This window comes from Lithobates pipiens, unplaced genomic scaffold (assembly GCF_037356315.1).
Source record: "Lithobates pipiens isolate NorthernLeopardFrog02 unplaced genomic scaffold, aLitPip1_a1.2 Scaffold_44, whole genome shotgun sequence".
NCBI classification, from domain to species: domain Eukaryota; kingdom Metazoa; phylum Chordata; class Amphibia; order Anura; family Ranidae; genus Lithobates; species Lithobates pipiens.
Genome location: NW_027507870.1, coordinates 3,321,751 through 3,348,541, shown reverse-complemented (window position 1 = coordinate 3,348,541; position 26,791 = coordinate 3,321,751). Strand labels below are relative to the sequence as shown.

General features: G+C 44.9%; 1 protein-coding gene across 2 annotated transcripts in view; it reads right to left on the bottom strand.

The window, feature by feature from the left end:
• Positions 1–26,791, bottom strand: part of LOC143956893 (cytosolic phospholipase A2 gamma-like) — a 352,634-nt gene that overhangs the window by 304,841 nt on the left and 21,002 nt on the right. For both annotated transcript variants that reach the window (XM_077467060.1, XM_077467061.1), the window contains one exon: positions 3,858–3,883. In XM_077467060.1, the coding sequence (XP_077323186.1) occupies positions 3,858–3,883 (26 nt within the window). The remainder of the gene's footprint in view (positions 1–3,857; positions 3,884–26,791) is intronic.

The window sequence follows — 26,791 nt, the reverse complement described above, 5'->3', positions numbered from 1 at the left end:
TAAGTGTTCCTAGGGATGTGTTACTAACTGTGGGGGGGTTGGGCTTTCATTTAGTGAACACTGATCTCTGCTCCAATCGCATGGAGCAGAGATCAACGTCACTAGTTGCTAGGCAGAATGGAGAAATGTTGTTTACAACGGCACTTCTCCATTCGGCCGCTCCGTGAGGCGATTGCGGGGATGCCCACGGCGATCGAGTCTGTGGGTCCCGCGACCGGACTCACGGGGGTCACGACCAGCGTGGGAGCAACCGACAAATGTTCAAGATCGGTTGGTGTATGCACAATTTCACACACAGTTTGCGGCTGTGATTTATCCTGAGTCTTGGGTTCTCCACACATGCAGATTACTTTGTCATTTGGACAGTGTCATTAATCGCATGGCTTCACACTGGTTTTTCACATTTATTATTTGACAGCTTAGGCCGCGTACACACGAGAGGATTGTCCGTCCAACTTAGTCCGCTGAAACGTGTTTCAGCGGACAGTCCGCTCGTGTGTGGGCTTCAGCGGACTTTTTCAGCGGACAGTCTGACGGACTAAGTCTTTCGGAATTTCCGTAATATTGTCCGTCCAAACTTGGTTTCAGCGGACAGTCCGCTTGTGAGTAGGCAAGTTGGACGGACTTAGTATGGCGCATGCTCAGAAAGGATTTACACGATGGAAGGTTGCATTGCAGTGTATTGGACGTCGTATTTCTAGTCCCATCGTACGTGCTGTACACGTCATCGCGCAAGCTTTCAGCGGACTGTCTGTTCATCGTGTGTGGTCAAGTCCGTTCATTCAAAAGTTGGACAGACTGTCTGTCGGATTGTCTGACGAACTTAGTTGGCCAGACAGTCCGCCCGTGTGTACGCGGCCTTACACCAACACTACCAGTCAACTGGTATGGTGACGTTTGACGGACGTTAACCCTTGTCACTTTCAATAGCCATTTCTTAACACTCGATAATCAACACCGTTCTCCTGTCTTTGAATTGTTCAATAATCATCACCTTTCTTTATTCATTCACAGTTCACTGTCTATACAAACGCAATCACCATTGTATGAAACCATACTCTCACCGGTATATTTAGATCTATATTTATAGATTTTCATTTAACACCGGCACCATTATTTACATACTTGTTCTACATTTATATTTTGTTCCATTAAATCATTTTATACTACACATTGTTTTTCATTCACTTTTAGCCATTTGATGTTTAGGTGCAGGAGACACATGTGTGGAGACTCCATGATGATGGCTCATCGGCTGTCGCTGTTTTTTTTACTCTTGATTTCACTATCACGTGTCCACACTTGTATGTTATATATCTACTTTTTATTTTGAACAAAAGTTAGCTATGAGTAAGCGCTGGTTTTAGCGTGAAACGCGTCAGCAATCTTGTTCTATTTTTCCCTTTGCTGTGATATTTGTGTAATATGGAGTTTTTTCACTTGAAGAAATAAAAGGCTTTTTCACCTTTTTACTCAACCCGGAGTGTGGCTATCCAGAGTTTTGTTCGTTTTCTGTATACTTTTTTTCACTTATATCGCAAAAAATAAAAAAAACAGAGTCGTGAATAAATACCACTCAAATAAAGCTCTATTTGTGCAAACAAAATGATAAAAATTTAATTTGGGTACAGCGTAGCGCAATTGTCATTGAAAGGGCGAGAGCGCTGAAAATTGGACTGGGAAGGAAGGGGGCAAAAGTGGGCGGTATTGATGGGGTTAAAAAAATAAAATATATTCCGTAGTTTATAGATGATATAACTTTTGCGCAAAGCAATCAATATGCGCTTATTGGGATTTTTTTTTTTTTTACCAAAAAGATGTAGCAGAATACAGATTGGCCTAAATTAATCATTTTTTTTTTTTTTTTTTATTGGATATGCTTTATAGCAGAAAGTAAAAAAAATATATATATTTTTTTCAAAATGGTCTCTATTTTTTTGTTTATAGCACAAAAAAACCCCCCCAAAAAATGCAGAGGTGATCAAATACCACCAAAAAAAAAGCTTTATTTGTGAGGAAAAAAAAGGACATAAATTGTATTGATGCACAGCGATCGCATGACCGCGCAATTGTCAGTTAAATTTATGCAGTGCCGTATCGCAAAAAATGGCCTGGTTGGGAAGGGGGTAAAACCAGGGCTCAAGTCCTGCAGGAATGCATGGGAACGGAGTTCCTGTACTTTTTCCTCAACGGGAACTCAGTTCCCATTAGCAGCTGCGTCTTGCATATGCCTGAGTAACTGGTTGCTAGGCTGAGCAGCGCCTCAGAGAGAGCAGCCAGCCACAGACACCACACCAGACAGAGCCACACTTACTGCCCAGTCAATTCCAGACAGTCCCAGGGCCGCCGCCAACTACTCCCGCAGCCGCTGTAGCACATTGCCAGCCCAACTCTGAGCTGCCAGACTTCTCCAGTTCAATGTCTCCTCTCCTGAGCTGAGCCTCAGAGTCCTCCCGGCCACAAGGTCTGCCACGAGTTTGCCACCCGCCAGAGTCATTGACAAACTTCCAGGTTATTGTGTTACATACACTTCGTTAGTTACAGTGAGCATGCTCCCCCTCCGTTCTGCTGCTGTGTCCCCCACTCCCCCTCCGTTCTGCTCCTGTCCCCCACTCCCCCTCCATTCTGCTGCTGTCTCCCCCACCCCCCCTGCTCCTGTCCCCCACCCCCCTCTATTTTGCTGCTGTCTCCCCCACTCCCCCTCCGTTCTGCTTCTGTCCCCCTCACTCCCCCTCCGTTCTGCTTCTGTCCCCCTCACTCCCCCTCCATTCTGCTTCTGTCCCCCTCACTCCCCCTCCGTTCTGCTTCTGTTCCCCACTCCCCTTCCGTTCTGCTTCTGTCCCCCTCACTCCCCCTCCGTTCTGCTTCTGTCCCCCTCACTCCCCCTCCGTTCTGCTTCTGTTCCCCACTCCCCTTCCGTTCTGCTTCTGTCCCCCTCACTCCCCTTCCGTTCTGCTTCTGTCCCCCTCACTCCCCCTCCGTTCTGCTTCTGTCCCCCTCACTCCCCCTCCGTTCTGCTTCTGTCCCCCTCACTCCCCCTCCGTTCTGCTTCTGTTCCCCACTCCCCTTCCGTTCTGCTTCTGTCCCCCTCACTCCCCCTCCGTTCTGCTTCTGTTCCCCACTCCCCTTCCGTTCTGCTTCTGTCCCCCTCACTCCCCCTCCGTTCTGCTTCTGTCCCCCTCACTCCCCCTCCGTTCTGCTTCTGTCCCCCTCACTCCCCCTCCGTTCTGCTTCTGTTCCCCACTCCCCTTCCGTTCTGCTTCTGTCCCCCTCACTCCCCCTCCGTTCTGCTTCTGTCCCCCTCACTCCCCCTCCGTTCTGCTTCTGTTCCCCACTCCCCTTCCGTTCTGCTTCTGTCCCCCTCACTCCCCCTCCGTTCTGCTTCTGTCCCCCTCACTCCCCCTCCGTTCTGCTTCTGTTCCCCACTCCCCTTCCGTTCTGCTACTGTCCCCCTCCAGTTTTCCTCCATGTCCCCCTCCATTCTTGTGGTGATTATTTTGTTAGTTTGACAAGGTAACTTATTTTGTAAACTGGCACTTTACAATAAATGTTGCACTGTATTTTCTGTGAAATATATATATGCATATGAGCGTATCATTTTTTTTTTTTTTTTATTGGTGGGGGAGTGGATCTTGGGTGGGAGTTCCCACACTTTTTTTCCCCAGGACTTGACCCCTGGGTAAAACCTTCCAGTGCTGAAGTGGTTAAAGTTCTTTTACTGGATATGTTTTTGTTTTTTTGTTACAGCGAATGTTGATATTACTTGTATGTTCAAATGTAAAATATTGAATTCTTTCTATTTAAAAGAAATATCCCAAAAAAAAAAAATACCAAAAAAGTTAAAAGACTTGACTTACCCGTCTACAATATATTCAATATTTTCCTGTGGGAACACAAAAGACACATTGTGAGGTTCAGAAGCAATTCTGGTGATAGAAACCAAACAACAACAACAAAAAGAAATTTTTTTTTTCAGAATCAATGAAAAATTCTTGTGACCCCCCCGGAGGACGTTTTTCAGTTTGAGGCCCATTGGCATCGGATTTTGTGCCTCTCATTTTATCTCCACAAGTCAATGGAAATTCCAAAGCAGTTGGAAGGAGCTCCATGTAAAGGAACTCAGAACGATCTTGAAAGCAAGGGTCTTACCTCGGGTACTTATAAAGGTACTGTCAGATGGGTTTCTATTGAACGTCCCCATCTGTTCTCCGGTTGGCTGGGAGAAGGATATCGGTCCCATCTCTGAGGAGATTTGGGGCGATGTCCTCCAGTCCCCTGTCTAGGTTGTCTCTTTCTCCATCACATAGACTGGACCCAGATTTTTATTCTCCATAGGGTCTATAGAACTCCGTAGTTTCTCTGTGCAATTGGACTGAAATCTGAGCCAGCCTGTGCTAGAGGCGGTAACACCAGTACATTAATACATCTTTTGTGGCGATGTCCAAAACTTCAAAGATACTAGGTGAAGGTGATCGGTACCTTAAATAGGGTATTGGATATTAATATTCCGGCTGAACCGCTTATATTGGGTTACTCTATCTATACCTTGACTATTGGTAATACTATAATGCCGCGTACACACGAGTGGAATGTCCGACAGAAAAAGTCAGACGGGAGCTTTTCATCGTATATTCCGACCGTGTGTGGGCCTCATCTGATTTTTTTTTTTTTTTTTTTTTTATAAAAATTCTGACGGACCTAGAAAAAGAACACATTTTAAATATTTCCGATGGATCCAATTCCTATTGGGAAAACCGCTCGTCTGTATGCTGTTCCGACGGACTAAAAATGACACATGCTCTGAAGCAAGTACGAGACGGAGGCTATTGGCTACTGGCTATTGAACTTCCTTTTTCTAGTCCCGTCGTACGTGTTGTAGGTCACCATGTTCTAGACCGTCGGACTTTGGTGTGATTGTGTGTTCGCAAGACAGTTTCAGCGGAACTCTGTCAGAACTCCTTCGGAGTTTATTCCAACGGGAAAACTGGTCGTGTGTACGCGGTATAAAGCGTGCACTTTTTGTTGCCCATAGACAGATTGCTCTTATGTGGCTCTTAGGTGGACCTCTCCACATCCACCAACTGTGTCCGATTGGATTGTAGATTTCAATGGGATCATTATTTGTGAAAAGCATACATATTCCCTAAGGAACTCCCTGAATAAGTTTGGTGTTATCTGGTCTAGATGGCTTCAATCTATGACTAATGCCGTTTACACAGGACCGGACTTTTCGAACGACTAGGTCCGATGGAACGAATCCGCTGGACAATTCGATCGTGTGTGGGCTTCATCAGACCTTTGCTGTCTAAAAATCAGACGGACTTTAGATTTAAAACATGTTTCAAATCTTTCCGATGGACTCGAGTCCGGTCGAAAAATCTGTTTGTGTGTATGCTAGTCCGACTGACGAAAACCGACGCTAGGGCAGCTATTGGCTACTGACTATGAACTTCCTTACTCTAGTCCGGTCGTACGTCATCACGTTTGAATCCATCAGACTTTGGTGTGATTGTGTGTGGCCAAGTCTATTCGTTCACAAAGTCAGTCAGAACTCCTCTGAAAGTTCGTCGGGAAGACCGTCAGACCTAGCCCATCGAAAAGAGTCTGGTCATGTGTACGCGGCATTAGGTGTCATGTCAATCAATTTGTACTGTGTACTTTATAATGCTTGATATTGTTATTCTTTTTGTGTGTGTGTGTGTGTCATATATACGCCGAGTGGTGGGGGGGGGGGAGGGGATGGCGGGGCTTGTTGAAGGGAAGTGGTTTGTTTGTTTTTTGTTTTTTTCTGGGGAGGGTTTTGGTTTGGTGTGATTTCTATTTTTGTGGTTTTGTCTGTATTGTGTCAATGGCATTTTCATATAAAATCATAAAAAGGATTTGATTCAAAAAGAAAGCAAGGGAACGTTGAACTTGCGTTTACACAAGTGCCTCCCTCACTGACCACCCAGATAAGTCGGGAACTTTAAAATGGCTCTTCCAGTATTCTTCTAATCAGTAGAAGTGATTCAGGCAACTTTAAAGCCACCCAGTCACTTCTACTGATGGCAAGTGGTCCTCAGAACAAAGCTAGAGGATTCAGAATATCATGTCATTGGGGATCAGGTTATTGGCCCTTTAACGTAACAAATTGGGGACCCAGTGTCCTCGGTTGCTGGAGGTGAGAATCATTACTGGGGGTGGGGGGGGGAATCAATGGGGACCAGTGCTGAAGGGTATGGGAAGGGGTAAGGATGCAGAGCTGAGAGGCAGAGAAGTGGAAGCAGAGGAGGGGGTATTTTAGCTGAATAGCCCTGATCACTGGCTTAGTAGCTGCTAATCAGAGCTGTTTTTTTGTTCAGCAGAATATACTGAACAGTTCTGCTTTTGGTTCATGGTCCCAGGAGTGACCATGAGTTTATAACAGAAGGAGGAATGTCAGGTCACTACAGCATACGGATCTGGCCAGCTGGAAGCAGTGCTGTAGCTCTATACGCCGTATAGACATGGCAGTAAAAGGGTTAAAGAATACCCCATGTTAAAAAAAAAAAAAGAACGTTTGGGCCTGCTATGGATTTTAAGGGAGACCTCAGTAAGGGGTCCCCCAAAACATCCAAACCAGACCATGAATCTGAGCATGCACCCTGGCTTCACTGGACCGGAGAGGGGGGGCACCTCCTGAACAATGCCAGGCCACATGCCCACAACATGGGAGGTGCCTTGACTACCCCCTGGTAAAGCAGCTCACCCTCATGCTGATGAAGGTAAGGGCCTTTTTCCCACAACCCTTATTTGGTTCAGATGGTGAAAAGTGTGTGTGGCGGCAACCAGGTGAGGAGGACAAAGACAAGAGTGTCTTGCCTACATTCAAGCATGGTGGTGGGAGTGTTATGGTCTGGGGCTGCATGAGTGCTGCCGGCACTGGGGGGCTACAGATCATTGAGGGAACCATGAATGCCAACATGTACTGTGACATACTGAAGCAGAGCATGATCCCCCTCTCTTCAGAGACTGGGCCGCAGGGCAGTATTCCAACATGATAACCACCCCAAACACACCTCCAAGATGACCACTGCCTTGCTAAAGAAGCTGAGGGTAAAGGTGATGGACTGGCCAAGCATGTCTCCAGACCTAAACCCTATTGAGCATCTCTGGGGCATCCTCAAATGGAAGGTGGAGGAGTTCAAGGTCTCTAACATCCACCAGCTCCGTGATGTCATCATGTGGGAGGGGAAGAGGACTCCAGTGGTGACCTGTGAAGCTCTGGTGACCTCCATGCCCAAGAGGGTTAAGGCAATGCTGGAAAATAATGGTGGCCACACAAAATATTGACACTTTGGGCCCAATTTGGACATTTAGGTGTACTGACTTTTGTTGCCAGCGGTTTAGACATTAATGGTTGTGTGTTGAGTTATTTTGAGGGGACAGCAAATTTACACTGTTATACAAGCTGTACACTCACTACTTTACATTGTAGACAAGTGTCATTTCTTCAGTGTTGTCATAATATAAGATATAATAAAATATTTAAAGAAATGTGAGGGGTGTACTCACTTTTGTGAGATACTGTGTATAGTCATGTCTATTTACGGTAAGTGACATCATCTGGGAGACCCTGCTCCCCTTGTATATAAGAGTTGTCATCCCCCAGACCGGTCATTCAATGGGTGACAAGGAAAGGTGTAGGACATGGGTGCTCAACCTATGGCCCTCCAGCTGTTGTGGAACTATAAGTCTCAGTGAGCCATTGCAAGCCACTGGCAGTTACAAGCATGACTCCCAAAGGCAGAGGCATGATGGGACTTGTAGCTCTACAACAGCTGGAGGACCACAGGTTGAGCACCCATGGTGTAGGATGTGTCTTGGGTGCTGTTTTTTTTTTTTTTTCTGTTGGCAGCTCAGGAGTCGCCAGGCATCCTGATGGATGTAGATCTGCATCACTGGACAACGTGATTGATGAAGTTTGATGACGTTTTTACAAAAAGGAACTTTTTCTGGGTATTATTATTATTATTATTTTTTTTTTAACCACTTCCCGCCCAGCCTATAACAGAATGAAGTGTTTCTGTTATCCTGACTATGACAGAACCCACTGTCACTGTGTGTTTTGGAAGGGAATGTGGGCTGGCCTCCTTCCCACAGACTATGGCCTCGAAGAGACTCAGAGACTTGGGGACAAAATGGCATTGAGATAATGTAATGTAATGCTACATCCCTTCTCCCCCATCCCCCTCTTGTTGCTGTGTTTATTTGTGTTGGGTCATGACATGTAGACAAAAGGTCCGGATTGGAGACACCTCTCAGCAGGGGATGTGTAAGCAGGGGCTGCCTGCTCATCATAATTAGGGATGGCCTTGCGGTTCGCCTGGCGGTCGGTTCGCGGCAAATTTTGCGCGTTCGCAATTCGCCAAACCAACGGACTTCTAGCGCTGTTCGCGCGGCAGACATATGCGTTTACATTGTGAAAGAACTTTGACCCATGATGACACATCCATCATGGGGTACAGGACAGCCAATTGAGACATTACAGCACATGGACAATGGACCATTTTACATTCTGTCTTTTGTCAGTGTAGGGACAGGATGCTGTGTGGAGCAGGGACAGTCAGTTTAATCACTAGTTATTACTAATAGGTCCACAAAGGTCCTTTAAGGGACTGGTATAGGTGTACAGTATATAGGGTTGTACACGTATAATATATTTTCTTTCAAATATAGAAAGCCTATTATACTTGACTGCTGAGCTGAGTGTGGACCAATTCTGCAGCTGTCTTTTATCAGTGTAGGGACTGAGGGACAGTCTGCAAATCACTAGCTACTAGATCCACAAAGGTCCTTTTAAGGACTGGTATAGGTGTACTATTTGGTGTGCAGTATACAGTATAGGGGTGTAATACACGTATAAAATACTTGCACATATAGAAAGCATAGTATAGTGCATTTCCACTGTGCAGCATTGTGACTGCTGAACGGTTCTGCAGCGATTCTACAAAGAGTGAAAAACACAATTAAAAAAAAAGTATTATAAACTGGTGTGATAGACCAGTGGCCCCCAAAAAATGACAGATTGAAGCGAGGTGTTATATACCTTCTTTCACATACATACTGCACTTCTCTAGAGACTTTTGTCACAGGGTCATTTAAAAAATGACAGGCAGAGGAAGAGGCAGGCCCTTCCGCAGGGGTGGTAAGGGTAGGGCAGGAGCAACAGACTTGAGCCAAAGTGGCAAATTGCAGAAGGTGTGTGCGATTACGTCAAAGGAAGCACCAGACTTGGTTGAGTGGCTCACTCAGCCTTACTCTACTGCACCCTCCTCATCCTCTCGATCTGCACCCTCTCCTTCACTCTCTGCTATGTGCACCCCCAAAGACACTACCACCAACACCACCACCACCATATACCTTCCGCTTGAGTCATAGGAATTATTTTCCGATCCATCACAAGACATTTCCGATACGCAGCCATTCTTGGCATTGGATCAGGAAGAGGAGGTAGCAACAACCGCCACTCAGCAGTCTGACGACAGTACCCAGATCAGCCCAAGGAAGTTGATCCCCGCTGTTGCTGCCTACTCCGAGATCTTTAATTATAGCGGTGGGGAAGGTGATGTCGATGATGAAGTGTCTAGTGATGTCACATGGGTGCCCACAAGAGAGTAAGAGGAGGGGAGTTCAGAGGGAGATATGGACCAGCAGATAGGGAGGAGAAGCAGGCGGAACTTACATTGCACAGGAGGGACAAAGCAGACTGCAAATGTATCAGGAGCGAGGCATCGACCATGTACGGTCACATCTGGCACTCCAAGGATGCCGGCACATAGGTGTGGGCTTTTTATAACATGTCCGCTGCTGGCAATAGTGTTGCCATCTGCAATCTTTGCAGTCAATGCATAAGTTGCGGTAAGCCCAACACTCACCTAGGGACGACCGCCTTAAGAAGGCACATGAGCAGCCATCACCGAGCCCAGTGGGAGCCACACTCCAGGCTCTCACCGTGCAGCCTCATCTTCTACTTCTCCTTCTCCTCTCTCCTCACAATTGTCCTCCACTCCACCTTCCATCATGCTGTCCTCATGTTTTTCTGCAAAAAGACAGACTTTCGTGGGCCAAATGTTCGAGCGTAAAAAAATGATGATGCCGGATAACCCTCTTGCCCAACGGTTGACAGCTGGCTTGTCAGAACTCATAGCCCGCCAACTACTGCCATATAAACTGGAGGACTCTGAGTCCTTTCGAAAATTTGTGACTATTGGAACACCATGATGGAAGGTCCAAGGACGGAAGTATTTCTCACAAAAGGGCATCCCAGAGCTATATGGCCATGTTCAGCGGCAAGCGAATGTATCTCTGGCACACAGTGTCGGTGCCAAGATACATCTGACCACAGACACGTGGTCTAGCAAACACGGGCAGGGAAAATATATAACTTTTACTGCGCACTGGGTGAACCTTCTGACGGCCGTCAAGCATTTGTAAGCTGTGGCACCCATGTAGACTTGATTTTACCGCCATGGATTGCATGCAGACCTGCCTCTTCTCCTCCTCCTACTCCATCCTCCTCCCTCTCCTCCTTGGCTGACTCCTCCTTTTCCGCTGCTAGCGTCTCTTCTGCTGCACTGCCCAAGATCCCCAGAACCTATTCCACATGCCAGGTGAGACGTTGCCATGCTGTGCTGCGTCTGTTGTGCCTGAAAGCCAAGAGCCCCACTGGCCCGGCACTCCTTTCAGCTTTGTGTTCACAGGCAGATCAGTGGCTAACACCGCTCAATTTGACAGTTGGTAAAGTGGTGTGTGACAACGGTGCCAATCTGCTTAGCTCATTGAAACAGGGCAAAATTACACACGTGTCATGAATGGCACACGTCTTAAACTTGGTCGTGCAGCGATTGGTTGTCCAATACCCTGAGGTCCAGGACATTTTGCGGCAGGCAAGGAAAATCTCGGCCCATTTCAGAAGATCTTACAAGCCATGGCTCACCTTGTCGACATTCAGCGGCGACACAATCTGCCGGTCAGACGTCTTGTCCAACACGATGGAACTCAACCTTCTATATGCTTGATAGGCTGCTCCAGCAGAAACGTGCAGTTAACGACTACCTGTAAGAATTCTGCAGCAAAACAAGGTTCTGGGGAGCTTGGTTTCACCGCACCAGTGGCTGCTCATGCACGACACATGCTGACTTCTGCAGCCATTTGATGAGATCACCAAACTGGTCAGTCACAGCCATGGCGCCATCAGTGACATCGTACCTTAGGCCTTCTTTATGGAGCGTGCATTGCATTGTGTCATTGATCAAGCCATGGAGGAGCAGGAAGATGAGGAAGTCGCAATGCTGGATGAATTCCCAAGAGGGGCTACTCTATCTGAGACAAGTCAACAACAGGAGTCTGAAGAGGAGTCAGAGGAGGATGGTGTCGAGGAGGATGAGGAGGAACAAGAAGAGCATGCTTTAAACCTTTCTGGGATCCCTGTTGTTGTGCGTGGATGGGGAGAGGAGAACGAGGAGGACACCATTATCCTGGATGATGAGCAGGAGCCAGGCCACCACACCGCTTCCAGTTTAGTGCAAAGGGGGCCTTCATGCTCCAGTGTTTTAACAGAAACCCCCGTATAAAAAGCATAAGGGTCAAGGACCAGTACTGGGTGGCAACGTACTTAGACCCCCGGTACAAACACAAAATGGCGAAAATGGTACCACCGTCACAGAGGGCTGTCAGAATGGAGCACTTTCAGGCCTTGCTTCGAGAAATGCTGCATTCTGCTTTTGTGTGCGCTGGCAGAGGAGGAATTTCCACTCCCAGAGAAGGAGTTGCGGGTACCAATCCAACAGTGCCTGCAAGAAGAGGGCAGTTAGAAGATGTGTTGGTGACTTCTGATATGAGGTCATTCTTTCAGCCGACCCCTTGACAGGTCTCATCCGGATCCAGCATCAGGGAATGCCTAGACCGGCAGGTTTCCGATGTGGAACCTCTGAGGAGTGATGAACCCCTGGAATACTGGGTGGGCAGGCTTGACATATGGCCAGAGCTTGCCCAATTTGCAATGGAACTGTTGGCTTGCCCCTCATCCAGTGTCCTGTCCGAAAGAACGTTCAGCGCAGCAGGGGGATCATGACCGATAAGCACACTAGCCTAGCTCATGACAGTGTTAACTACCTCGCATTTATAAAAATGAATGAGGCATGGATCTCGAAGGAATTCAACACGTGTGACCAGTAGACCATGTATATGCATAACTCTATAAACGATTTAATTAATCAAGCACACAGACCTTTTTTCTACCTTTATCTCACTTCCTTGTACAAAAAAAGCACACCCTACTATACACCCGTACCCTCCTGTTTGAAGAGGTTGAGCGGTGTCATATTTTTGGGTCCCGCAGCGAGTTGCTGGTAACAGTCTTGCTGTCAGTGCTCTTTATCTCGGTGCTGGTGTCAGTGCTCTCTCTCTATCTAGGTGCTGGTGTCAGTGCTGTCTATCACAGTGCTGGTGTCAGTGCTCTCTATCTTGGTGCTGGTGTCAGTGCTCTTTACCTCGGTGCTAGTGTCAGCGCTCAGTCTCTATCGTGGTGCTGGTTTCAGACAGTGAGCGGAGAAGCCAATCAGCAAGCAGTGCCAGCACCATGGCTGAGGATCAGCACTGGACTGGCACCTCCGGACAACCGCAGTGGAGCCCTGCATAGGTGGGGGTAAGGGCCGGGCAGAGGGAGGGGCTCAAGCACAGGTTGGCACACTGGGTCACTGGCATAGGACTGCGCTGCCCTCACTGTGGCACTGATCATCTCCTGCAGCCCCTTCATAGCCTGGCCTGACCTTGCCTCTCCTCCATGGCCTTCATGCGCTCCTGAATTGTCAGAATGTCACAGATAAAAAAAGAATGCTTGTCGTTGTCGATCCCCAGATTCACTTAATACTTTTGTTATGTCAGTGTCCATGTGGTGGGATTATGTGTGCACAGCTAGTAACCATTTTGTGGCTGAAAATATGACCTGTAGGTTTTTAAGGTTCGTCTGCCATTAAAGTCAATGGGGTCTGCCGCAAACTTTGCGGTTCGCAAACTTTTGGCCACGTTCGCTTTTGCGAAACATCCCGTCAGAAGTTCGTCCATCACTAATCATAATCCCTTTATGTGTTTCCACTGTAGTTTCTGTTTCAATGTACAAGTGTTGAGTTCCCATTGATTCTTCCTTGTCCCCTACCCCCCCTATGACAAGGCTAAGGGGAGTGTCCCTAACTGTGGTTAAAGGTGTATGTTTTGTATTTAATAAACAGTTTATGGTCTGCATGATTAACCCTCAACACCTGTGTGGCTTGTCTTGTCATTGAGGGGTTAAGGGCTGGTTATGGCGACTCTGCAGGTGCATTTGGAGGACAGGAGGCACAGGTCTGGCGGAGATGCCCCAGCAGGGGTATCCAAGATCCATCACAGTGGTGGCAGGGGTGGGATGTCTCCTGCAGTCTGGGACATCCAAATCACTACCAGGATTCAAGATCCGGGCAGCCGCCGATGAGCAATATGGGGACCGGCCAGCATGAGAGCTGAGTTCTGGAGGTGGCTGCAGGGCCTGCGGAAGCAACACTGAGGACCAGCACACCATGCTCGGCTGGGAGGATGTGATCCACTGGCAACTCTGGCAAGAGACGCTAAGTCACAAGCAGCATCAGGGGAAGATCCTTCCCTCCTGCACAGAGATGTACTGGATGCAGTACCGTGCATGAGAGGTGTTCATGAGGGAATGACCGCGAGATGAGTGGAAGACGGACCTTGGAAGATTGGTCTAGGAGGAGATGAGGCTGGATGCCAGCTACAGAGCCCTCCGGTGGTTTGCGGCTCAACTGTGGCCAGGTAAAGCAGATGGCATCCCAACAGAAGGCATTGGCTATGGTGGTGTGGGGCTGCACTATCAAAAAATGTAAATACTCAAACTTTGGGAGTGTCAAGGAGTGGTGGCTGGAAGACATCTTGGACTTCTGAGATGAGGTTTTGGACCTCCCCAAAGAGGCATGTGACCTGCAGGAATTGGAGTTCCTGGTTGAGCAGGAATGAGAGTTTGAGATTGCCTACAAGCGGCTGTTTGATGGTGATCAGCAGCCTGGCATGGTTCCCGTTGCCTGGGACTGTCCGGGAGAAATAGCGGACAGTCGCAACGATGCAGAGAAAATGGGGCAAGGGGTGCCCCTACGTTTTTTCCGTACTAACCACAATAGAAGAATGAGCGATGATACAGAGGGCACTGCAAGTGTTAGAATGCCAAAATGCATCGGAAGTTCCCCAGGGAGCAAGACAAGTTAATAGCATAAAGGTCTCTGAAGGGGAAGTTGAGATGGGAGCTGAAAGGCTGGTAAATAGTAATCAGCAGCAAGTCCAGAGTATCGCATGCGGTGCCCTAGCAGAAAAGATGGCTATGAGGCAGAGCGCCGTTGGCCTCTGCCCACCCTCCCAGCACTTGGACACTACCCAGTGTTCATCTTCCCAGCAGAAGCACTGGCTAAGGATCAGAACACTGTTGTACTCTGCCCAGCATCAAAAAAAGAGTCCAGGAGATAGTCCCTGCAAAATACTTCCCCAGCGGCTAGTAACTACAGCAGGAGAATAGCAAGTATCTTTTTCTCCCAAACGGCTTAGCACTACCAGCCTACGCTACCCTACCAGCTGAAGCACTGGCATCGGGGCAGAGGATTATTCTGCTCCTCCCAATACCTGCAACCAGGCCCTGGATCAGGGGAGTGCAGACAGCTATTCCCACTCTGCAGTGGCTATTTTTATTCACAGGAGACTGTATGTGCTATTTTGCTCCCCAGCACCAGAGTCATACTTTTGATTTTCCTGTTTGCCTGGGGTGGATGTTTGTAACTAACACAGGTCCAGACCAGTTGAGGGTCAGGGACGAGGTTAGTCTGTTTTTAAAAAGGGGAGAAATGTGACAGAACCCACTGTCACTGTGTGTTTTAGAAGGGACTACGGGCTGGCCTCCTGCCCACAGACTATGGCCCCGAAGAGATTTGGGGACAAAATGGCATTGAGATAATGTAATGTAATGCTACATCCCTTAGACAAAGGTCTGGAGACACCTCTCAGCAGGGGGTGTATAAGAAGGGACTGCCTGCTTATCGTAATCCCTTTATGTGTTTCCACTGTAGTTACTGTTTCAATGTACAAGTGTTGAGTTCCCATTGGTTCTTCCTTGTCCCCTACCCGCTCTATGACAAGGCTAAGGGGAGTGTTCCCAACTGTGTTTAAAGGTCTATGTTTTGTATTTAATAACCAGTTCATGCTCTTCATGTTTAGCCCTCAACACCTGTGTGGCTTGTCTCGTGATTGAGGGGTCAAGGGCTGGTTATGGCGAGTCTGCAGGCTGCGGGTGCATTTGGAGGACAGGAGGCACAGGTCTGGCAGAGATGCCCAGTAGGGGTATAAGAGATCCGTCTCACAAACTAACTTGGCGTCATATGACGTCCAGCAGGATAACATGCCCCGTTCAGCGCGGCAATTGTAGAAATTTCTTAACAGGTGATCAGCTGTGACCAATCACAGTTGATCATTGTGAGAACCAGGAAGTGCCGGTAAATGGCATTCCTAAGTTCGCGCTGACAGGGAGAGGCGATTGGCGGCTCTCCCTGTCAGAGGGGGGTCTGTGCTGATAATCAGCACATTGATTATCAGCACAGCCCCATCAGATGTGCCAATCAGCTGCCAATCAGTGCCCAGCAGTGCCCCAATAATAAAGTCTGCCAGTGCCCACCACAGTGCCAATCAGGGCTCACAGTGCCAATCAGTTCCCAGCATTAATACCTGTCAGTACATGCCCAATCAGTGCTGCCCATCAGTGCCATCTATTAGTGTTCATCAATGCTGCCGCCTATCAGTGTCAATCAGTGCCGCCAGTCAGTTCCCATCAATGCCACCGTTCAGTGCTGCCCATCAGTGCACATCAGTGTTGCCTGTCAGTGCCACCTATCGGTGCCCATCAGTGTTGCATATCAATGCCGCCTATCAGTGCCCAAAGTACCCGGTATTGTATTTGTACCCAGTATTGTATTTGTATTTTTATGGTATCTTTATTTCTAGGTTACAACTTTTATTTGTGACTGAGTATGGGTACACATTCTCATGGGGGATATCTGGATGCCTCTTACTCTTAAAGGGGGCTTACAGATTCTAATAAGTCCCCCATGGCCCCACACAACCACCAGCCAGTGTTGTGGGGAAAAGCCCTCATTAAAACTTGACAAGGCACCCCCCATGTTGAGGGCATGTGACCTGGTTTTGTTCTGGAGGGAGAGGGGTGCATGCTATCACCTCTTTTCCTGGCCCCATTCACACACATGACTGCACATATTTTCATGTGTTTTTGTGTGGCACTCATAAGGCAGCCTATTCATTATAATGGGCTTCACTACATGCACCAAAGAAGCTCCTGCACCTTTTTGGGGCATAAAGCTTTATGCATTTTATTACCCCATATTAGCATGTTTGTCCTGTGTTTTGTCTGGCCACTTATGAAATGCGTAGATGTGAATGAATCCTAGGGGTCTGGTATAGATTGCTAGAGGGGCCTCCAATATTATTTTTGCGTAATGTCCTTCATTAAAATCTGTGTCAGAACCAAAGTCTCTGGTATGTATTTTCTGGGGATCTCATACTTTATTTTTTATTTTTATGTAGGAGGCACCCCCTTCAAATCCATACTAAACTCAGGTCTGGTGTGTATTTTGGGAGGAGTGGGGGGGGGGGGGGGGCTCTACACATATGTGTTTTCTTTTTTTTTTGTCTCTTTTTTAAAATCTGTTTTTTTTTGTGCTGTAGCATGTATTAAAACTGGTGTGAAAAGTATACAATGTATGGATGTGATGAGTATACAATGTATGGGTGTGATGAGTGTACAATGTATGGATGTGATGAGTATACAATGTATGGGTGTGATGAGTGTACAATGTATGGGTGTGATGAGTGTACAATGTATGGGTGTGATGAGTGTACAATGTATGGGTGTGATGAGTGTACAATGTATGGGATGTGATGAGTGTACAATGTATGGGTGTGATGAGTATACAATGTATGGATGTGATGAGTATACAATGTATGGGTGTGATGAGTGTACAATGTATGGGTGTGATGAGTGTACAATGTATGGGTGTGATGAGTGTACAATGTATGGGATGTGATGAGTGTACAATGTATGGGTGTGATGAGTATACAATGTATGGGTGTGATGAGTATACAATGTATGGGTGTGATGAGTGTACAATGTATGGGTGTGATGAGTGTACAATGTATGGGTGTGATGAGTGTACAATGTATGGGTGTGATGAGTGTACAATGTATGGGTGTGATGAGTGTACAATGTATGGGTGTGATGAGTGTACAATGTATGGGTGTGATGAGTGTACAATGTATGGATGTGATGAGTGTACAATGTATGGGTGTGATGAGTGTACAATGTATGGATGTGATGAGTGTACAATGTATGGGTGTGACGGGTGTACAATGTATGGGTGTGACGAGTGTACAATGTATGGGTGTGATGAGTGTACAATGTATGGGTGTGATGAGTGTACAATGTATGAGTATGATGAGTATACAATGTATGGGGTGTGATGAGTGTACAATGTATGGATGTGATGAGTGTACAATGTATGGATGTGATGAGTGTACAATGTATGGGTGTGATGAGTGTACAATGTATGGATGTGATGATTGTACAATGTATGGGTGTGATGAGTGTACAATGTATGGGTGTGATGAGTGTACAATGTATGGGTGTGATGAGTGTACAATGTATGGGTGTGATGAGTGTACAATGTATGGGTGTGATGAGTGTACAATGTATGGGTGTGATGAGTGTACAATGTATGGGTGTGATGAGTGTACAATGTATGGGTGTGACGAGTGTACAATGTATGGGTGTGATGAGTGTACAATGTATGGGTGTGATGAGTGTACAATGTATGGGTGTGATGAGTGTACAATGTATGGGTGTGACGAGTGTACAATGTATGGGTGTGATGAGTGTACAATGTATGGGTGTGATGAGTGTACAATGTATGAGTATGATGAGTATACAATGTATGGGGTGTGATGAGTGTACAATGTATGGATGTGATGAGTGTACAATGTATGGATGTGATGAGTGTACAATGTATGGGTGTGATGAGTGTACAATGTATGGATGTGATGATTGTACAATGTATGGGTGTGATGAGTGTACAATGTATGGGTGTGACGAGTGTACAATGTATGGGTGTGATGAGTGTACAATGTATGGGTGTGATGAGTGTACAATGTATGGGTGTGATGAGTGTACAATGTATGGGTGTGACGAGTGTACAATGTATGGGTGTGACGAGTGTACAATGTATGGGTGTGACGAGTGTACAATGTATGGGTGTGATGAGTGTACAATGTATGGGTGTGATGAGTGTACAATGTATGGGTGTGATGAGTCTACAATGTATGGGTGTGATGAGTGTACAATGTATGGGTGTGACGAGTGTACAATGTATGGGTGTGACGAGTGTACAATGTATGGGTGTGATGAGTGTACAATGTATGGGTGTGATGAGTGTACAATGTATGGGTGTGATGAGTGTACAATGTATGGGTGTGATGGGTGTACAATGTATAGGTGTGATGAGTGTACAATGTATGGGTGTGATGAGTATACAATGTATGGGTGTGATGAGTGTACAATGTATGGATGTGATGAGTATACAATGTATGGGTGTGATGAGTGTACAATGTATGGATGTGATGAGTGTACAATGTATGGATGTGATGAGTGTACAATGTATGGGTGTGATGAGTGTACAATGTATGGGTGTGATGAGTGTACAATGTATAGGTGTGATGAGTGTACAATGTATGGGTGTGATGAGTGTACAATGTATGGGATGTGATGAGTGTACAATGTATGGGATGTGATGAATGTACAATGTATGGGTGTGATGAGTGTATAATGTATGGGTGTGATGAGTATACAATGTATGGGTGTGATGAGTGTACAATGTATGGGTATGATGAGTGTACAATGTATGGGTATGATGAGTATACAATGTATGGGGTGTGATGAGTGTACAATGTATGGGTGTGATGAGTGTACAATGTATGGGTATGATGAGTGTACAATGTATGGGTATGATGAGTATACAATGTATGGGGTGTGATGAGTGTACAATGTATGGGTGTGATGAGTGTACAATGTATGGATGTGATGAGTGTACAATGTATGGGTGTGATGAGTGTACAATGTATGGGGTGTGATGAGTGTACAATGTATGGGTGTGATGAGTGTACAATGTATGGGATGTGATGAGTGTACAATGTATGGGATGTGATGAATGTACAATGTATGGGTGTGATGAGTGTACAATGTATGGGTGTGATGATTATACAATGTATGGGTGTGATGAGTGTACAATGTATGGGTATGATGAGTGTACAATGTATGGGTATGATGAGTATACAATGTATGGGGTGTGATGAGTGTACAATGTATGGGTGTGATGAGTGTACAATGTATGGGTATGATGAGTGTACAATGTATGGGTATGATGAGTATACAATGTATGGGGTGTGATGAGTGTACAATGTATGGGTGTGATGAGTGTACAATGTATGGATGTGATGAGTGTACAATGTATGGGTGTGATGAGTGTACAATGTATGGGGTGTGATGAGTGTACAATGTATGGGTGTGATGAGTGTACAATGTATGGGTGTGATGAGTGTACAATGTATGGGTGTGATGAGTGTACAATGTATGGGTGTGATGAGTGTACAATGTATGGGTGTGATGAGTGTACATTGTATGGATGTGATGAGTGTACAATGTATGGGTGTGATGAGTGTACAATGTATAGGTGTGATGAGTGTACAATGTATGGGTGTGATGAGTGTACAATGTATGGGATGTGATGAGTGTACAATGTATGGGTATGATGAGTGTACAATGTATGGGTATGATGAGTATACAATGTATGGGGTGTGATGAGTGTACAATGTATGGGTGTGATGAGTATACAATGTATGGGTATGATGAGTGTACAATGTATGGGTATGATGAGTATACAATGTATGGGTGTGACGAGTGTACAATGTATGGGTGTGATGAGTATACAATGTATGGATGTGATGAGTGTACAATGTATGGATGTGATGAGTATACAATGTATGGGGTGTGATGAGTGTACAATGTATGGGTGTGATGAGTGTACAATGTATGGGTGTGATGAGTGTACAATGTATGGGTGTGATGAGTGTACAATGTATGGGTGTGATGAGTGTACAATGTATGGGGTGTGATGAGTGTACAATGTATGGGTGTGATGAGTGTACAATGTATGGGTGTGATGAGTGTACAATGTATGGGTGTGATGAGTGTACAATGTATGGGTGTGATGAGTCTACAATGTATGGGTGTGATGAGTGTACAATGTATGGGTGTGACGAGTGTACAATGTATGGGTGTGACGAGTGTACAATGTATGGGTGTGATGAGTGTACAATGTATGGGTGTGATGAGTGTACAATGTATGGGTGTGATGAGTGTACAATGTATGGGTGTGATGGGTGTACAATGTATAGGTGTGATGAGTGTACAATGTATGGGTGTGATGAGTATACAATGTATGGGTGTGATGAGTGTACAATGTATGGATGTGATGAGTATACAATGTATGGGTGTGATGAGTGTACAATGTATGGATGTGATGAGTGTACAATGTATGGATGTGATGAGTGTACAATGTATGGGTGTGATGAGTGTACAATGTATGGGTGTGATGAGTGTACAATGTATAGGTGTGATGAGTGTACAATGTATGGGTGTGATGAGTGTACAATGTATGGGATGTGATGAGTGTACAATGTATGGGATGTGATGAATGTACAATGTATGGGTGTGATGAGTGTATAATGTATGGGTGTGATGAGTATACAATGTATGGGTGTGATGAGTGTACAATGTATGGGTATGATGAGTGTACAATGTATGGGTATGATGAGTATACAATGTATGGGGTGTGATGAGTGTACAATGTATGGGTGTGATGAGTGTACAATGTATGGGTGTGATGAGTGTACAATGTATGGGTGTGATGAGTGTACAATGTATGGGTGTGATGAGTGTACAATGTATGGGTGTGATGAGTGTACAATGTATGGGTATGATGAGTGTACAATGTATGGGTATGATGAGTATACAATGTATGGGGTGTGATGAGTGTACAATGTATGGGTGTGATGAGTGTACAATGTATGGATGTGATGAGTGTACAATGTATGGGTGTGATGAGTGTACAATGTATGGGGTGTGATGAGTGTACAATGTATGGGTGTGATGAGTGTACAATGTATGGGATGTGATGAGTGTACAATGTATGGGATGTGATGAATGTACAATGTATGGGTGTGATGAGTGTACAATATATGGGTGTGATGATTATACAATGTATGGGTGTGATGAGTGTACAATGTATGGGTATGATGAGTGTACAATGTATGGGTATGATGAGTATACAATGTATGGGGTGTGATGAGTGTACAATGTATGGGTGTGATGAGTGTACAATGTATGGGTATGATGAGTGTACAATGTATGGGTATGATGAGTATACAATGTATGGGGTGTGATGAGTGTACAATGTATGGGTGTGATGAGTGTACAATGTATGGATGTGATGAGTGTACAATGTATGGGTGTGATGAGTGTACAATGTATGGGGTGTGATGAGTGTACAATGTATGGGTGTGATGAGTGTACAATGTATGGGTGTGATGAGTGTACAATGTATGGGTGTGATGAGTATACAATGTATGGATGTGATGAGTGTACAATGTATGGGTGTGATGAGTGTACAATGTATGGGTGTGATGAGTGTACAATGTATGGATGTGATGAGTGTACAATGTATGGGTGTGATGAGTGTACAATGTATGGGTGTGATGAGTGTACATTGTATGGATGTGATGAGTGTACAATGTATGGGTGTGATGAGTGTACAATGTATAGGTGTGATGAGTGTACAATGTATGGGTGTGATGAGTGTACAATGTATGGGATGTGATGAGTGTACAATGTATGGGTATGATGAGTGTACAATGTATGGGTATGATGAGTATACAATGTATGGGGTGTGATGAGTGTACAATGTATGGGTGTGATGAGTATACAATGTATGGGTATGATGAGTGTACAATGTATGGGTATGATGAGTATACAATGTATGGGTGTGACGAGTGTACAATGTATGGGTGTGACGAGTATACAATGTATGGATGTGATGAGTGTACAATGTATGGATGTGATGAGTATACAATGTATGGGGTGTGATGAGTGTACAATGTATGGGTGTGATGAGTGTACAATGTATGGGTGTGATGAGTGTACAATGTATGGGTGTGATGAGTGTACAATGTATGGGTGTGATGAGTGTACAATGTATGGGGTGTGATGAGTGTACAATGTATGGGTGTGATGAGTGTACAATGTATGGGTGTGATGAGTGTACAATGTATGGGTGTGATGAGTGTACAATGTATGGGTGTGATGAGTGTACAATGTATGGGTGTGATGAGTATACATTGTATGGATGTGATGAGTGTACAATGTATGGGTGTGATGAGTGTACAATGTATGGGTGTGATGAGTATACAATGTAGGGGTGTGATGAGTATACAATGTATGGGGTGTGATGAGTGTACAATGTATGGGTGTGATGAGTATACAATGTATGGGTATGATGAGTGTACAATGTATGGGTATGATGAGTATACAATGTATGGGTGTGACGAGTGTACAATGTATGGGTGTGATGAGTATACAATGTAAGGATGTGATGAGTGTACAATGTATGGATGTGATGAGTATACAATGTATGGGGTGTGATGAGTGTACAATGTATGGGTGTGATGAGTGTACAATGTATGGGTGTGATGAGTGTACAATGTATGGGTGTGATGAGTGTACAATGTATGGGTGTGATGAGTGTACAATGTATGGGGTGTGATGAGTGTACAATGTATGGGTGTGATGAGTGTACAATGTATGGGTGTGATGAGTGTACAATGTATGGGTGTGATGAGTGTACAATGTATGGGTGTGATGAGTGTACAATGTATGGGTGTGATGAGTGTACAATGTATGGGTGTGATGAGTGTACAATGTATGGGTGTGATGAGTGTACAATGTATGGGTGTGATGAGTGTACAATGTATGGGTGTGATGAGTGTACAATGTATGGGTGTGATGAGTATACAATGTATGGATGTGATGAGTGTACAATGTATGGGTGTGATGAGTGTACAATGTATGGGTGTGATGAGTGTACATTGTATGGATGTGATGAGTGTACAATGTATGGATGTGATGAGTGTACAATGTATGGATGTGATGAGTATACAATGTATGGGGTGTGATGAGTGTACAATGTATGGGTGTGATGAGTGTACAATGTATGGGTGTGATGAGTGTACAATGTATGGGTGTGATGAGTGTACAATGTATGGGTGTGATGAGTGTACAATGTATGGGTGTGATGAGTGTACAATGTATGGGGTGTGATGAGTGTACAATGTATGGGTGTGATGAGTGTACAATGTATGGGTGTGATGAGTGTACAATGTATGGGTGTGATGAGTGTACAATGTATGGGTGTGATGAGTGTACAATGTATGGGTGTGATGAGTGTACAATGTATGGGTGTGATGAGTGTACAATGTATGGGTGTGATGAGTGTACAATGTATGGGTGTGATGAGTGTACAATGTATGGGTGTGATGAGTGTACAATGTATGGGTGTGATGAGTATACAATGTATGGATGTGATGAGTGTACAATGTATGGGTGTGATGAGTGTACAATGTATGGGATGTGATGAGTGTACAATGTATGGGTGTGATGAGTGTATAATGTATGGGTGTGATGAGTATACAATGTATGGGTGTGATGAGTGTACAATGTATGGGTATGATGAGTGTACAATGTATGGGTATGATGAGTATACAATGTATGGGGTGTGATGAGTGTACAATGTATGGGTGTGATGAGTGTACAATGTATGGATGTGATGAGTGTACAATGTATGGGTGTGATGAGTGTACAATGTATGGGGTGTGATGAGTGTACAATGTATGGGTGTGATGAGTGTACAATGTATGGGTGTGATGAGTGTACAATGTATGGGTGTGATGAGTGTACAATGTATGGGTGTGATGAGTGTACAATGTATGGGTGTGATGAGTGTACAATGTATGGGTGTGATGAGTGTACATTGTATGGATGTGATGAGTGTACAATGTATGGATGTGATGAGTGTACAATGTATGGATGTGATGAGTGTACAATGTATGGGGTGTGATGAGTGTACAATGTATGGGTGTGATGAGTGTACAATGTATGGGTGTGATGAGTGTACAATGTATGGGTGTGATGAGTGTACAATGTATGGGTGTGATGAGTGTACAATGTATGGGTGTGATGAGTGTACAATGTATGGGTGTGATGAGTGTACAATGTATGGGTGTGATGAGTGTACAATGTATGGGTGTGATGAGTGTACAATGTATGGGTGTGATGAGTGTACAATGTATGGGGTGTGATGAGTGTACAATGTATGGGTGTGATGAGTGTACAATGTATGGGTGTGATGAGTGTACAATGTATGGGTGTGATGAGTGTACAATGTATGGGTGTGATGAGTGTACAATGTATGGGTGTGATGAGTGTACAATGTATGGGTGTGATGAGTGTACAATGTATGGGTGTGATGAATGTACAATGTATGGGTGTGATGAGTGTACAATGTATGGATGTGATGAGTGTACAATGTATGGGGTGTGATGAGTGTACAATGTATGGGTGTGATGAGTGTACAATGTATGGGTGTGATGAGTGTACAATGTATGGGTGTGATGAGTGTACAATGTATGGGTGTGATGAGTGTACAATGTATGGGTGTGATGAGTGTACAATGTATGGGTGTGATGAGTGTACAATGTATGGGTGTGATGAGTGTACAATGTATGGGTGTGATGAGTATACATTGTATGGATGTGATGAGTGTACAATGTATGGGTGTGATGAGTGTACAATGTATGGGTGTGATGAGTATACAATGTAGGGGTGTGATGAGTATACAATGTATGGGGTGTGATGAGTGTACAATGTATGGGTGTGATGAGTATACAATGTATGGGTATGATGAGTGTACAATGTATGGGTATGATGAGTATACAATGTATGGGTGTGACGAGTGTACAATGTATGGGTGTGATGAGTATACAATGTAAGGATGTGATGAGTGTACAATGTATGGATGTGATGAGTATACAATGTATGGGGTGTGATGAGTGTACAATGTATGGGTGTGATGAGTGTACAATGTATGGGTGTGATGAGTGTACAATGTATGGGTGTGATGAGTGTACAATGTATGGGTGTGATGAGTGTACAATGTATGGGGTGTGATGAGTGTACAATGTATGGGTGTGATGAGTGTACAATGTATGGGTGTGATGAGTGTACAATGTATGGGTGTGATGAGTGTACAATGTATGGGTGTGATGAGTGTACAATGTATGGGTGTGATGAGTGTACAATGTATGGGTGTGATGAGTGTACAATGTATGGGTGTGATGAGTGTACAATGTATGGGTGTGATGAGTGTACAATGTATGGGTGTGATGAGTGTACAATGTATGGGTGTGATGAGTATACAATGTATGGATGTGATGAGTGTACAATGTATGGGTGTGATGAGTGTACAATGTATGGGTGTGATGAGTGTACATTGTATGGATGTGATGAGTGTACAATGTATGGATGTGATGAGTGTACAATGTATGGATGTGATGAGTATACAATGTATGGGGTGTGATGAGTGTACAATGTATGGGTGTGATGAGTGTACAATGTATGGGTGTGATGAGTGTACAATGTATGGGTGTGATGAGTGTACAATGTATGGGTGTGATGAGTGTACAATGTATGGGTGTGATGAGTGTACAATGTATGGGGTGTGATGAGTGTACAATGTATGGGTGTGATGAGTGTACAATGTATGGGTGTGATGAGTGTACAATGTATGGGTGTGATGAGTGTACAATGTATGGGTGTGATGAGTGTACAATGTATGGGTGTGATGAGTGTACAATGTATGGGTGTGATGAGTGTACAATGTATGGGTGTGATGAGTGTACAATGTATGGGTGTGATGAGTGTACAATGTATGGGTGTGATGAGTGTACAATGTATGGGTGTGATGAGTATACAATGTATGGATGTGATGAGTGTACAATGTATGGGTGTGATGAGTGTACAATGTATGGGATGTGATGAGTGTACAATGTATGGGTGTGATGAGTGTATAATGTATGGGTGTGATGAGTATACAATGTATGGGTGTGATGAGTGTACAATGTATGGGTATGATGAGTGTACAATGTATGGGTATGATGAGTATACAATGTATGGGGTGTGATGAGTGTACAATGTATGGGTGTGATGAGTGTACAATGTATGGATGTGATGAGTGTACAATGTATGGGTGTGATGAGTGTACAATGTATGGGGTGTGATGAGTGTACAATGTATGGGTGTGATGAGTGTACAATGTATGGGTGTGATGAGTGTACAATGTATGGGTGTGATGAGTGTACAATGTATGGGTGTGATGAGTGTACAATGTATGGGTGTGATGAGTGTACAATGTATGGGTGTGATGAGTGTACATTGTATGGATGTGATGAGTGTACAATGTATGGATGTGATGAGTGTACAATGTATGGATGTGATGAGTGTACAATGTATGGGGTG